General features: G+C 36.3%; 1 protein-coding gene across 32 annotated transcripts in view; it reads left to right on the forward strand.

Annotated features, from left to right (window-relative positions):
* NRXN1 (neurexin 1) overlaps positions 1–12,882 on the forward strand; it is a 731,497-nt gene that overhangs the window by 67,968 nt on the left and 650,647 nt on the right. For 24 of the 32 annotated variants that reach the window (XM_071805868.1, XM_071805870.1, XM_071805881.1 and 21 more), the window contains exon 3: positions 10,300–10,317. The exons of the other annotated variants lie outside the window; for them this stretch is intronic. In XM_071805868.1, coding sequence (XP_071661969.1) covers positions 10,300–10,317 — 18 coding nt within the window. The remainder of the gene's footprint in view (positions 1–10,299; positions 10,318–12,882) is intronic. 32 annotated transcript variants of the gene reach the window in all.

The raw sequence follows: 12,882 nt of genomic DNA on the forward strand, positions 1-12,882 counted from the left end.
AGATGGAAAGCAGCTTTGCAGAAAATAATCTAAGAGTCCTGCAGGACTGCAAGCTGACCATGAGTCAACAATAAGCCCAGCAGCTTGACCATGAGCCAACAATATGCCCACCTTGGGGCAAAGGAGTCTAATGGTATCCTGGGCTGCACTAGGCAAAGCACTGCCAACTAGTCGAGGGAGGTGATCCTTCCCCTCTGCTCAGCAGTGGTGAGGTTGCATGTGGAGTACTGTGTCCATTTCTGGGATCCTCAGTTCAAAAGAAACATGGACATACTGAAGACACTCCAACCAAGGAGCATGAAGATGATGAAGGGACTCTTCTATGAGAGTCCCAACTGAGAACTGAAACTGTTTAGCCTGGAAAAGAGAAGGCTCAGTGTGGGTCATGTTAATGTCTATGAATACCTGAAGGAAGGGGGCGTACAGGATGGAGTCAGGCTCTTCTCAGGGGTGCCCAGTGACAGGACCAGAGTCATTGGGCACAAACAAAGGCAGGAGGTGCTGTCTGAACATCATGAAATGTTTTTTTACTGTAAGGATGACTGAGCCCCTGCACAGGTTTCCCAGGCAGGTTGTGGAGTCTCCAGTGTTGGAAATCTTCAAAAGCTGTCTTTACATGGTCCTGGGCAGTTAACTCTAGGTGGCCCTGCTTAAGCAGGGAGATTTGACCAGATGACCTCCAGAGGTCTTTTCTACCACAATCTTTCTGTGGTTCTGTGATTCTGTGGTATCGATTGAACGGTTAGGAAGAGAAGAACTAGCTCTAACTTAATTTGGGTTCATTTTATAGATGTCCCTAGAATGTTACTGTCTTGAAACATCAGCTATTACTAGAATTTTCAATTGTGCAATTCTGAGATAGGAACAGTCATAGATGAAATATTACTGTAGCTAGCCATAAACTACATATAATCAGGGTTTTGCAAAAGTATGTCAGGTACAATATCTCCTCCTTAGGAGCCACCTTTTTCACCTATTCTAAACTAATGCCTGCAAGTTTTATACATGCCTTAGCAGCCTTATAAAAGTTACATCCTGTATTCTTATACCAAGAAAATAAGTATTTAACCAATTCATATCAAAGTGAATAATGAAAATCAAGAATTGTTCTAAATAATCGGTTTCCTGATTGCACTGTGTGCAGGTACTTTGTACACATGGGAGTTCAATCCAGGCATTCACTAGCTACAAAAAAAAAAAAAAAAAAAAAAAAAAAAAAGAGAAAACAACAACAACAACAAAAAAAGTTGTTGCTCAGTTCCTGTAAAATCTATGGAAAAAAATAAAAAATATGTCAATTGTTATTTTAGCTAAGGATGACCAGATTTTAAGTGAAGAAATGTTGATTTTTTTAATTGTAAAATTTCTTGTAATTAGTTTCATTGTTATTATCTATAACTACTAATTAATCAGAATAACATTCAACATTAACATTGAAATGATTGTAGACTAGTAAAGGAGAAAATTAAGTTAATTTATCTAAAAAAAATATGAAAATATCTATTTTGTTCACTCGCAGTCACAGATAGCTGCAATTAAATTGTAATTTGATGTCAAGTTAAGCACTTGGTTAGAGTGTGCTGACTTGCAGGCTACAGTTCTGCTCACTTCAGAGGAATTTCCCATTTAAAGGAGCAGAAAGTTTGTTCTTTGCCATTTAAAGGGTTCCAAAGGCAGGTTCAGGTCAGTTTACATTCACAAAATTAATCTCGGTAGCAGCCAAGAAAATTTTGTGGTGATCAGCTAAAGAACTAAACAACAAAGTGGTTTAGAATAGTTTTACTCTAATTGTGTACAGTACATCTTCTACATTTTTAGCTGTTAACTCTTCACACCAAATTGTCTTCAGCCACCTGTGTTAAAGTCATAGCATCACTGATAGTGCACAAATATTCCTCACTTTTATATAAAGACAGCATGTGAATATGAGAGTATGGCTACCTTTGCATGCAGTCCTATTAATTTTGGTGTTTTACTAGTCTGGGAAGGCACAAATGTCCAGCTACAGTGTCAGTGCCTGGGTGAATTCCTCAGATGGGCAGAATGTGCAGCCGTATGTCATATCCCTTTAGTAAGTATTATAAAGGAGAAATATTTTATTTACACAGTAGAGACTGTGAAACTGTAGATAGCTGCCAGTTCACCGTACCAGAAGAAGAGTTGTAGGAAGCACTGTCTAAAAATAACATCCTTCTCATGGACAGAAGACATGACCTCGCCTCCTTTGAGTCTCCTACTCATGTTATCCATGGGATCATCACCTCTGTAAAGCTGCCATCCAGGTGGAAAATTACTTCTGCCGCTCACCCACTGCACAGCATTTTTACTCACTGTCAGCTCAGCTAATCCTATTGTATTAATCTGTCTAACAGACCAGTTTTGCTGAAAGAATGATTGGACAGGGATTTGATTTCTTCTGATAGTAACTGGGGCTTGATTGTGCAGCCTCTTGTATAGACGTAGTTGACCACACAAAGCACAGAGCAACAAGGAATCAGACTTACTGTGCTAATTTCTACTCTCATGTACTCCAAAACAAACAAGAATAAGTCTCAAAAATCTTTATTCCTCATTTCACAACTGTTTCTTAAAGAAGTTGTTGAATTGTTATTTTATGAATTTATAAAATTAATTTAAACCCAAATATTCTTAAAATAGAAAAACCTGTGTCGCCCTGCATCACTTGTACAGAATGTAGTCTGTTCTTGTCATTACTCTCTGCCAATGAGAATAGTCAATTCTGTATGAAAGGTTTTGATAGGGATATCTGGAAAATATATTTTCATGCCATGTACCCAAGAGGGCTAAATTGGAGAAAATCCAAAGGAATAACAATAGCGCTAGGAAGAAGAGTTATGGTAAGATGTGCAGGCCGTGTAAAGTGGATCATATGTAGTCAGTCCTTAAGTCTAGTTAGCCACCTCTAGTCATTACACGGAAGATGTCAAAAAACACAAATCAAAGTAAAGTGTGCAAATCACAGAGATTTTCAATGGAAATGGAATGTTTCTAATCCATAGAAATAGTCCCAGTGGCTAAGTGGAAAAAGAGCCTCAGTTCTTAAAGAATATCTGGTTAGTGAGTGAAATATTCAGATTTACATTGTGTTTCATTTTCTGCTTATACATGGAAATTAAAACACTGAGGAGGGAGTGTGTTTCTTTGACTTGCCTTCACTTATGCAAATGACTTATTTCTCCTTTCATTATCTCTATTATTAATATTACTGAATTCAATTATTGAAAACCCTTTGAATCCACCTTTGATTCCTGGTTGTGGTTACTGCAGCCATGGCACAAATGCAAGAACACATATCCCAGTGACTGATGTAAATTTCGTTAAAGCATTGACATACTGCAAGCAGGTCTGGAGTTCAGTAGAATACATCTGAGACTAGCTGGACCCATTTTGGAGAAAAATAATTAAACTTAATGAGATGGCAAAATAAGGACAAAGTCAAATTTCTTGGGATTGTAGTATAATTAAAAAGCAGTCATTCTTATATCTACATCATGATCTCTCCCCTGAGTCAGTCCAAGTTTATTTAGAAGTATGGTAAAAATTACTAAAAGACGAGGACAAGTAACTTTCCAAAAATGTCAGCTCTGGGAAGCAGTTGAGAAAAAGGAGATATAAGTATCATGGCTCCAAACCAGCACAAATCGATTCAGATGTGCAATATCTAAAAATGTATAACAATAAAATAATCATAGATAAATAGCATTAAACTAAAGCAGCATTGAGTAATTTAATGTTTGATACACTTGTGATGTTAAACAATAGACAAGTGATAAAGCTGCGTAGGAATCAAACAGCACAAAAACTGTTGCCTCAGAAAGACTAGTGATATAATTATGTCTTGATTTTTATTTGGCTTGTCATCTTCAGACAACTGGAGGTGGTATTAGAATGTATTACAAGGCATAGAAGTAAATTGGGGGTGGGGATATTTTCCCGTTGGGAGCAATAGTAATGATTTGCCTGAATGACTTTTTTTCACCCATTATATTTGAATTCTTCATGGGAAATGTTTCTCAGTGAGTTCTTTGTGCAAATAATGCCAAGATTGGTTCTGAGAAAACAACGTTGAACATTTTTGTGTTTACCAGAGTGTCAAAGTATTTGCCGCTGTTTATACTTGGTTTCTGTTCTTATTTGACTGGAGAAAATTTGTATAGTCATACAAGTTATCGCCGGGATGTACTGCTGTGAAAATACTAACCTGACCTCCTAAATGGCAAAAGGCAGAATTTCTTCCAGTGATTCCCACAATACAGCCCAAAAGCAATGTTTGTTATACAGTCTCTGTTAGACAAAGGCTTGGTGTTAAGACTTCAGGGAAGGATTTCCCAGTATTCCAAATGCTTATTTTGTCTTTATTGAAAAATTTCATCTTATTTTCAGTGTGCACTTTTCTGACACTCAGTCCTAGCATTTGTCTGGTTGAAAGGACTTCAAGGTATCAAGAATTTTTCTCCCGACATTGATAGTCACAGGCTGGGTTCAAGACACCCTCTTAATCTCATCTATGATATATTCAATAAATTGAGCATCTAAGGGATTTCATTGTAAGACATGTTTTCTGAGTTTTCTTAGATTTTTAATGCCATGAACACTGTGGGAAAAGTTTTTTTTCTGAAAACTCTTTTCATTTTTCACTTCTTTTTAAATATATGAGCACTGGAACTAAACACAATAATGGTTTCAGTTACACCAAAAAAAAAAGTAATGCCATTTTCTATTTCTGTTCATTATTTCTTTGCCTGTGCATTCAAGACTTTCACTACCCCCTTTAGTTGCTGCTTCACACTGCTGCTTCATCTACAGGAGCTTGACTAAAATGATCTTGTCATTATTTCATTCTCAATGCACTTGGGATATGTAGCACTCTCCAGAAAATGTGGCCTCACATAAAGAAAATTTATGGATGTTTGCAGAATTTACAGAGGTGTCCTGAATTTGGGCCAATGGATTTGTCTTGTACAAAACTGGCAGAAACAACTAATTGTGCCCTAATGATCCTCAGTTGGCAGAAAGGCTCATCCTCCTTTCTGATTGAGACAGGTCACCTGTGCTCCTGGCAGTGTTACGCCTTTCTCCTGAGTCTCGTACAAGACATTCAAGAAAAGAAGGGATCTTCACAGAGATGTAGGTGGAAAATGGAGCTAGAACAGAACCAAACTCCTCTGTTACTCTGAAATTTCTCCCAACAACGACAAAAATCAATAGAGTCCATGTTATATTATTATTTCTACCCACTGCACTGGAAAGTCCTCTGAATGGGTCCACTCAGAGCTGTGTGGAGTCTGGAAGAAGATGTAAGTTGACTTCAGACCTAATGGGGCAGTGTGGAAAAGTAGGAACTCCTAGGCCCTCTTCCTTAGATTCTGGTGAATTTGCATATTTTGCAGGTGAATCCCAGATTTCATTCTACAAGGTGCAGCTGTAGGAAATGCTGCTTCCCTATTTACTCAATATTCAAGCAGAAGGCTGCAACAGAGTCGGAGATCTGCACTAAGTATATTTATAATACATTTCTAATTATTTATAATTGCAGTCAGTAATTGCAATCAACATTTACAGTGGTTTTCAAAAGTGCATTTCAAAAAAAAGCAAATAATCCTTATGGAATTTTTCAGATACACAGCACTTGAGAAGACCAATGCTAATAGCCACAGATTTTCAATATATTGCTTTAGTTCATCATTATTGAAACTATGACTGTTCATATTTTATAACATACTTTGTAACATACTTTATGTTTTCATATCCTTTCTGAGTATTTTCTTTTGAACCATGTGTTAAATAAAACATTTCTCTAACCATTTGAGAAACTGATAGGACAGGCTAAGTTACACTATCCAAGAGATGCCGGTGCAGTCCCATAGAAAATGCTGCCTATTGAAATGACATTTTCCAGTAGAATATTTCTAAGTAGGTACATCTATAGAGAAATATACCTATGCATTATTATTTAAAACCAAGCTTAAAATATTGTATTTTAAATTTCTACACTTCTACATTTTTATTACAAGACACCTACATAAAAATAAGCTGTATTTAAGGCTACTTCCCCACTACTTATACTGATGAATATCTTATGAAATTTCATAAGCTATGTTTGTGGTATATTATACCCTTCATTGTTGCCAAATGTGATTTTGGACTATAATTTTGATGAAGAAAAAAAACTATAAAAATGCCATTTACAATATGCTATTTCTTACTACATTATTTCTAGAATGCTATGTCTGAAATGTACTATTTCATATGTTTATCATGAAAATACTGTTCTTATATAATTGGCAGGACAAATATTGTGCTCTGTATGTGAGTAAGGTGTAAATATTCTAGCAGAAGAAAAAATGCAATAGCAGAAATAACCACAAATCATATAAACAATCACTTACTTTTTTAAAGCAAGGTTTCCATGAAGCATCACCAAACATTAAAATGATTCTTGAATTAATAAAAATATCCTTTAAAAATATGATTCCCATTTTTATGTCACTGAATCATAGTAACAGACGATAATAAGTAGAATTGGTTGGGCTTTTGCTGAAAAAAATATGGAGCAGATTCTGCTGTCAGCTCAGTAGGGACAGCCTGAGACAATTCATCTGGAGATAATAAGCCAGATTCACAGCCTGTGTACGTTGCGTAGTTCTACTGATTTCAGCTGTGTCATGCCAGATTTAAATCAAGTGAATATTTGGCTCAATATGCGCAGTCAACAGGTTACACCAGTAGTAGCTGAGTGCAGAATTTGGCCAAAGAAATAAGGTTGTAAACACAGAAATTAGCAGTGCAATTTAGTGCTGGTGGTGGTGTGGGAGGGCCTAGGAAATAACCATTTGCAGTGGCTGAAGACCTGTCTGGTTCTTCAGTTGACTAGACTGGTGCAATGTGCAAATAGAGGACTTTTTACATCTACTAGAATTCACAATGCTGAAAAGAGAGTTACCTCCCTGGCCAGTTGTCTGGCTGCTGATGGAGCCTGTACAGCCGTTCTACTCCTCTGCTGTTGTATTGAAAGTCACTTTTAGCCCCTGAGCTCGTACCTGGGCTGTGCTTTGGTGAAAATTATTGGTACCATCAGCTGGTGCAGAAAAGGCTGAGAGACACAGCAGCTGGGAGATGGCACTTCGGGTCTTCAAAGCCCCTGGTTCCACAGATGCTAAGAGAGTTACTCAGTAGACAGTGAGGTCCTCCAGGGTGGATGGATATACGTGTGGGAAAATTCAGACTACGGTTGGCTAAATCATCAGCAATAACAGAAATGTGTAATGTGGATCTACTCTCCACCAGTTACATAAAGTTTACACCAGTCCAACTGTAATCCACAGAAATACAGTTACTCGTTATTTAATTGAGGAAAATTTTGTTCCCTCCGAACTGCAAAATGAAGATGTTGATACTAGACATAGCTTTCAAAGAGTGTTTTGGTTGGGTGGGTTTTTTTTTTTAAGTGACTGGAGTAAGCAAAGTGAATAAAAAGCAAAGTTAAAATTTTGGTCTTCTGGCTTTTTAGTCTCTGCTTAGAAGAATAGGTCATGCCAAGAAAATGGGAATCAGGAAAGTCAAGCAAAGTGTTAGTGATATTGAAATATATCAGTCATCACAATAAAAGGACCTTAAATAAATTATAGTGCTCAACGCTAATCTAATGTAAAAACCTTGTAAAGTACCATAAAGAAGCTGAACTAATTTGAACTAATTTTTTCTTAAATTGTAAAACTGTTTAAATTACCATGGCAAAAACACGTGGAGGAATATATTTTCGTTGTTGTTTCCTAGTGTATAGGGGATGGCTATATACACTGTTTTATTCATAAAGTAGGAATTCAACACTTTCATTTTTATTTAATTCAAAATGTTTTGATAGTTTAATTTACTTAAAAGTTTACTTTTTACTTAAGTAAATTTACTTAAAAGTTTAATCAATCAACCATTTAGGGGAAGTTGCTCAGCTAGTGTAAATTTTTCTGGTGACAGTTATCAAAAATCATGTAACAATCACTGCTAAGAATAGAGCCCATGATATAAAACAAAATATGCTCAACCCTGTAACCAGACAAATTCAGCAATCTGATTCTGCCTGTGATGTCATTTTCAGAAGTTTCCCTTTGATTCTTATATCATGAGCAACAGAAATGGCCTTTATCAAGTTCGTATGTTGGTTTTAAGTAAGCACATTAAGCTAAATATGACCACCAAAAAGGATATCATTGTATTGGTATTGCGATACACCAACACAATTGTAACCAGAACAAGATGAAGGAGCCTGAAGTTATACTACAATTAAAATAATTAATGTATTTTTCATTAAGTTGAGTGTTTTTATACTTTAGGAAAGGAGATGACTATATGCAGTTCAAGGTAGAAGGCTCTTCCAGAAAAGTTCAGCTCTAAATGGCTATTTCCAATAGCCCAAATATCACTATAATTTACACCGTGTATAGACATAGTATCTATATCTTGTGGAATTGGGTGTTTTTCGTTTCCTCAGTGAACTTTATTCAATGTATTGATCTTCAGGTATTTACTCACAGCAAGCATACTGCTTTTATTTATTTATTTTTTTTCTTTTCAGCCTCTTACTTTCCTAAATGCATGAAACAGTATGTACCCTTTGCACTTTCATAACAAACTAAAATTTCAGGCAGTGAGATTTTAGAAGTCTAAATTTAGACTGTGTGCATGAAAAAGGTGATTTATATCTTAAGCCAAGTAACTTTATCTGGTCTGACCTATGATTAATACAACTGAAAACTAAAGAGACTTAACCCCTTAGGATTCATTGTTTACCCTAGTTATTCTTTTTAAAGTGGAAACTTCTAAAATTGTTCATTATAATACTGTCTAGTTATACTGAGGTTTTTCAGTGTTTTGTAGTATTAACTTATAAAGGTTTTCATTATGGACAGTGACACATTCTGGCAGGAAATTGCTATGCTTATCATTGAGTCCAGTTCTCTGTAACTCATTTTATTGACTTCCGGTTTACCATATATCCAAATTAGTTTAGATCACATTTATTAGTAGTCACATGAAAAGGTATTTTCCAATAGGAAAACGAGCTGTAGTCACAGAAGTGGGCTTTAATGTGAAACTGCTTCTGAGTGCTTGCTCCCCAGCAAGTGCCAGCACTCTCCAGCAGTCACACTGCTGTGTTGTCACCCTTCCCCCTTTCTTTGTTGGTTTTGCACAGTCCATCTCCTTGACTTCTGTGTTGGTTTTCCTTCGTTATTTTACCTCTCCCATTTTCTCTCGCCGCTGAGATACTTTTGTACTCTCTTCTCTCCTTAGTCAAAATCATTATGGGCAACAGAGACATAACTCCCTCAAAATCACCTACCTAGTGGAGGAGCTGAGGGAAAGAGAGACTGTCATGAGTACTAGGACATGGAGCCTCTTTCTAAACTTTAAATTCTGTCCACTTCATTGGCTGAGGCTCAATTCCTAGTCCCCTGTCACTGTGTAGGCTTTGGGAGAACCTTTCCTGTGCCCCATATTGATGTTGGGCTGCAGATAAAAGTCAAATTATTTCTTGTTGATGCAGCTGTTAACTTAGGCAAAACGTCCTCTGATCTAATCGAGGGGCAGAACCCATACCTGAGATTGCTGTGGCCTTTGCTATTTGAACAAGGCAGATAATTTGTTAAATTTTTTTAAAATGTGCTAGTTTGTGATGCTGAAAAATGCTGTGAGATATGATCCTACAATTCTAATTTACTCCACCTAGTTGAAGTGACAGTTTTTCCACACTGGAATATGGCCAGAGTGAGTGCCTCAGTCAGTGCAGGGTCAGCCACGCTGCCTCTGGAAACACCTTCACAGCCTGTTCTTAAACTTCAGCTAACTTGTTTGATCTGCATAAAGTTTACGTCATACAGGTCGTTAAGGAAAATTCAGAATGGGAGAGTAGAAGCAGATGAACTTAGAATCTCTATCACAAATGACTGATGGCTTTAAAATATGTAGTTATAAAAGTCTTACAAGAAGATCCTCTGATTAATGACTAAAAATAATTTAACTTACAAAGAAATGCAGTAAATCCTGTACAATTTTTGCACTTTGGAAACATCATTGTTTTATTTCATATCACGTAAATTTTGTTAAATAGAGGAAACACTGCTTCCCTGATGCTTTTATTTTTCCCTCTGGATTGTAGCAGTGGAGCACTTGCATGTTGTGTTTGATGCCTTGCATGATGAAGACATGCAATGGCAAGTTCCAGTCTGCATGCTGCTTAATGAATGTTTTCCTTTTCTCTCCTTCCCTGTTATGTGCTTACAGAAGACAACTATGTGGAAGGTGGGTGCTTTCTACCTTATTTTCCTAAGATCTTGTTTTTCCCTTCTGTTTAGTGTTTTTTTACCTTCTGCTTTATGTTATATAAGTGCGCATAACATTCAGTACGGTAAGTTGCATTTTTTTACCTGTAAAGGTGTGCAAGTTTATTAAATAAATGTGATTTCTTTTCCATACAGAACAAAAGCAAAACTCCATTTTAATTTTGGCCTTACTGGTGTAATTCCAGAATATCCCCAGTGCAACAGTAGGATTTATACTGATATGACTGATATCATCCTTCAAAACAATTCAGAAGGTTAGCAGAAGGACTGATTTCTCTTATGTTCTGTATGAAAAGCACTTCAAGAAACTATTTTTGTCATTAGTGTGGAGCATAAATGCTCCTCGTAAGAATGTAATGCATGTTAAATACCTGTATATTAATTGCTTAGGAAAATGAAAAGCACTTTTCTCTTTAGGACTACAAATCTTGCTTACTGTATTATTCTTTGCAGCACAAAGTGTTAGGAAAAAAGTTTTTCTGTTTATCTTTTCAACATAATGCACTCTGCCTTTTGGATGTTGTGAAAGAAGCAGCATCTGATTTTAATAATAATGTTGGTATGTAATTAAATTCCTTTAAAGAAAGTATGGCAAAGGGCACTGGAATCTAAAGCACAATGCCATCTAGCCCGAATAGTGGTAAGTATGTCTGTTAGCTGGTAAAACATGTTGCGTGGTATATATATCATAGTTTTAAAGGTGCAGAATGTGCTTCACAGATCAGATATTGTTGGGAGTCAGTGCTGTCTTTTTGCTTATAAGCCAAAAGGTGCAGGTGCTTTTTTATGTACGAGTGCTTTTAGAAGTCTCTCTGGGCTGAATCTTTGCTGGACAAGTGATTATCTATGTGAAAGATGAGCTTATCTATCTAAACTGAGCAATAACTGGTACTTTATTTTTTTCCAATACTTTTAGAACTGTTTTTAAATCAAGGACTTTGTAAGCTAAATCATATGCAAAGTGACAGCCCTGGCACAGCTCTGACCCAGGGTCCTGCAGTGAGCCACTGTGGGGCCTGAATTCATTCAGGATTCAAGTCACCGAGGACCACTGCCTGCCTGTTCAGTGGCATTTTTCCAAAAAAAAGCCTGGGAGTATCAGTACTGCATTTCTCTGTGCTGCTGTATTCAAGGGCAAAGAGAGATGCTCAGATTTAGCACATACATGATGCTGTGCAATTTTATTAAAATATATTTTACCAGTAGGAGAAAGGAAATTTAAACAATTTCAACGCTTTAATTGTGTACACAGTCATGCACATACATATCCATACAATTTCCTTTTCATTATGAAGTAAAAATTTATTCAGCAACACTGGGACAGGAATTCTAACTGAAAAATATAAAAGTCTAGAAATAAGTACCTAATCTTAGATTTGGTGTGTGCATAAAGCTCTTACTGGTGTCAACATGAGTCTCAAATGTGGATTAGGATCAGTATAAATAGATAAGGAGGTTCAAATTCATTTCACATGTTAATTTATGCACAGCAGTACAAGATAAAGCCTGGATAACAGTTAATCCAGACTTTACCTGAATCTAATACTTACAACTGCAACCCTAACTATATTCCAACACAGGTCTGGGTACTTATGCATACATTAACGTTACAAAGTATGTGTATGTAAAGAATGGAAGCACAAAATGTGTATCCAAAGCACAATTTGGAAACCGAGATATGTTTTTCATCCTTGATTTCCCTGATATCTGAGCATCTCTGTAAGTTAGACTACATAAGAAAACTAAACAATTTAGTATTCACAGTGTTAAATCTGTATGAAAAGATTACATTTATTCATTTTGCTAAAATTATGCTAGGGTTGAACATGTTCACTGCAGGGTGACCATGTTTAAATCTTGTTTTGGCCTGTACTCTGCATGGAACTCACACTAAATTATGGAAATATACCCTATCTTCGTATCTACTTCCTCTATCCCATCCTGTGCCCCTGAAGTCTCTCCTCTCAGAGCCAAGTTCAGTATAAAGATGGAGTGGATCACACGTGAGGCATTCCTGCTAAATCTTGAATTCCTAATTCACAAAGAAAGGATTTTATCATTTTGATTATGAAGTAATGGTGCACAAATGAATATTTTCAATGTATAGTATGCTTATATATGGCTAGTTAAGGCTGGAACTTTCTGTGACTATCCATTGTGGTATTCTCTATTGTAAGCCAACTGTCATTTTGAAAATCTAGCAGTGATTGCTGTCATGGTAGATTTATTTGTATCATTGTAAACCACTCAGTGGATTGCACAGGTAGAGTAATAGCAATTCTTCACTCTTCCATAGCCTTCATCCATAGATGGCAAAAATATAAAATTAGGCAAGTATCATTGTTTTAGCAAGTAAGTACAAGTAACCTTACTTCTTTACAAATAAAGTAACATAGCCAAACAAAATACAGTGTCTTGAGGACTAGTACTAAATTTTTCAATTGACAGATGTTTGGTTTGAGCAGTGGGTTGGTTTTGTTTTTATTTTTTACATTCACTTGACTTCCTTTTTAGTTGAACAGCA

The sequence above is a fragment of the Patagioenas fasciata genome, chromosome 3, assembly GCF_037038585.1.
Source record: "Patagioenas fasciata isolate bPatFas1 chromosome 3, bPatFas1.hap1, whole genome shotgun sequence".
Lineage (NCBI taxonomy): Eukaryota > Metazoa > Chordata > Aves > Columbiformes > Columbidae > Patagioenas > Patagioenas fasciata.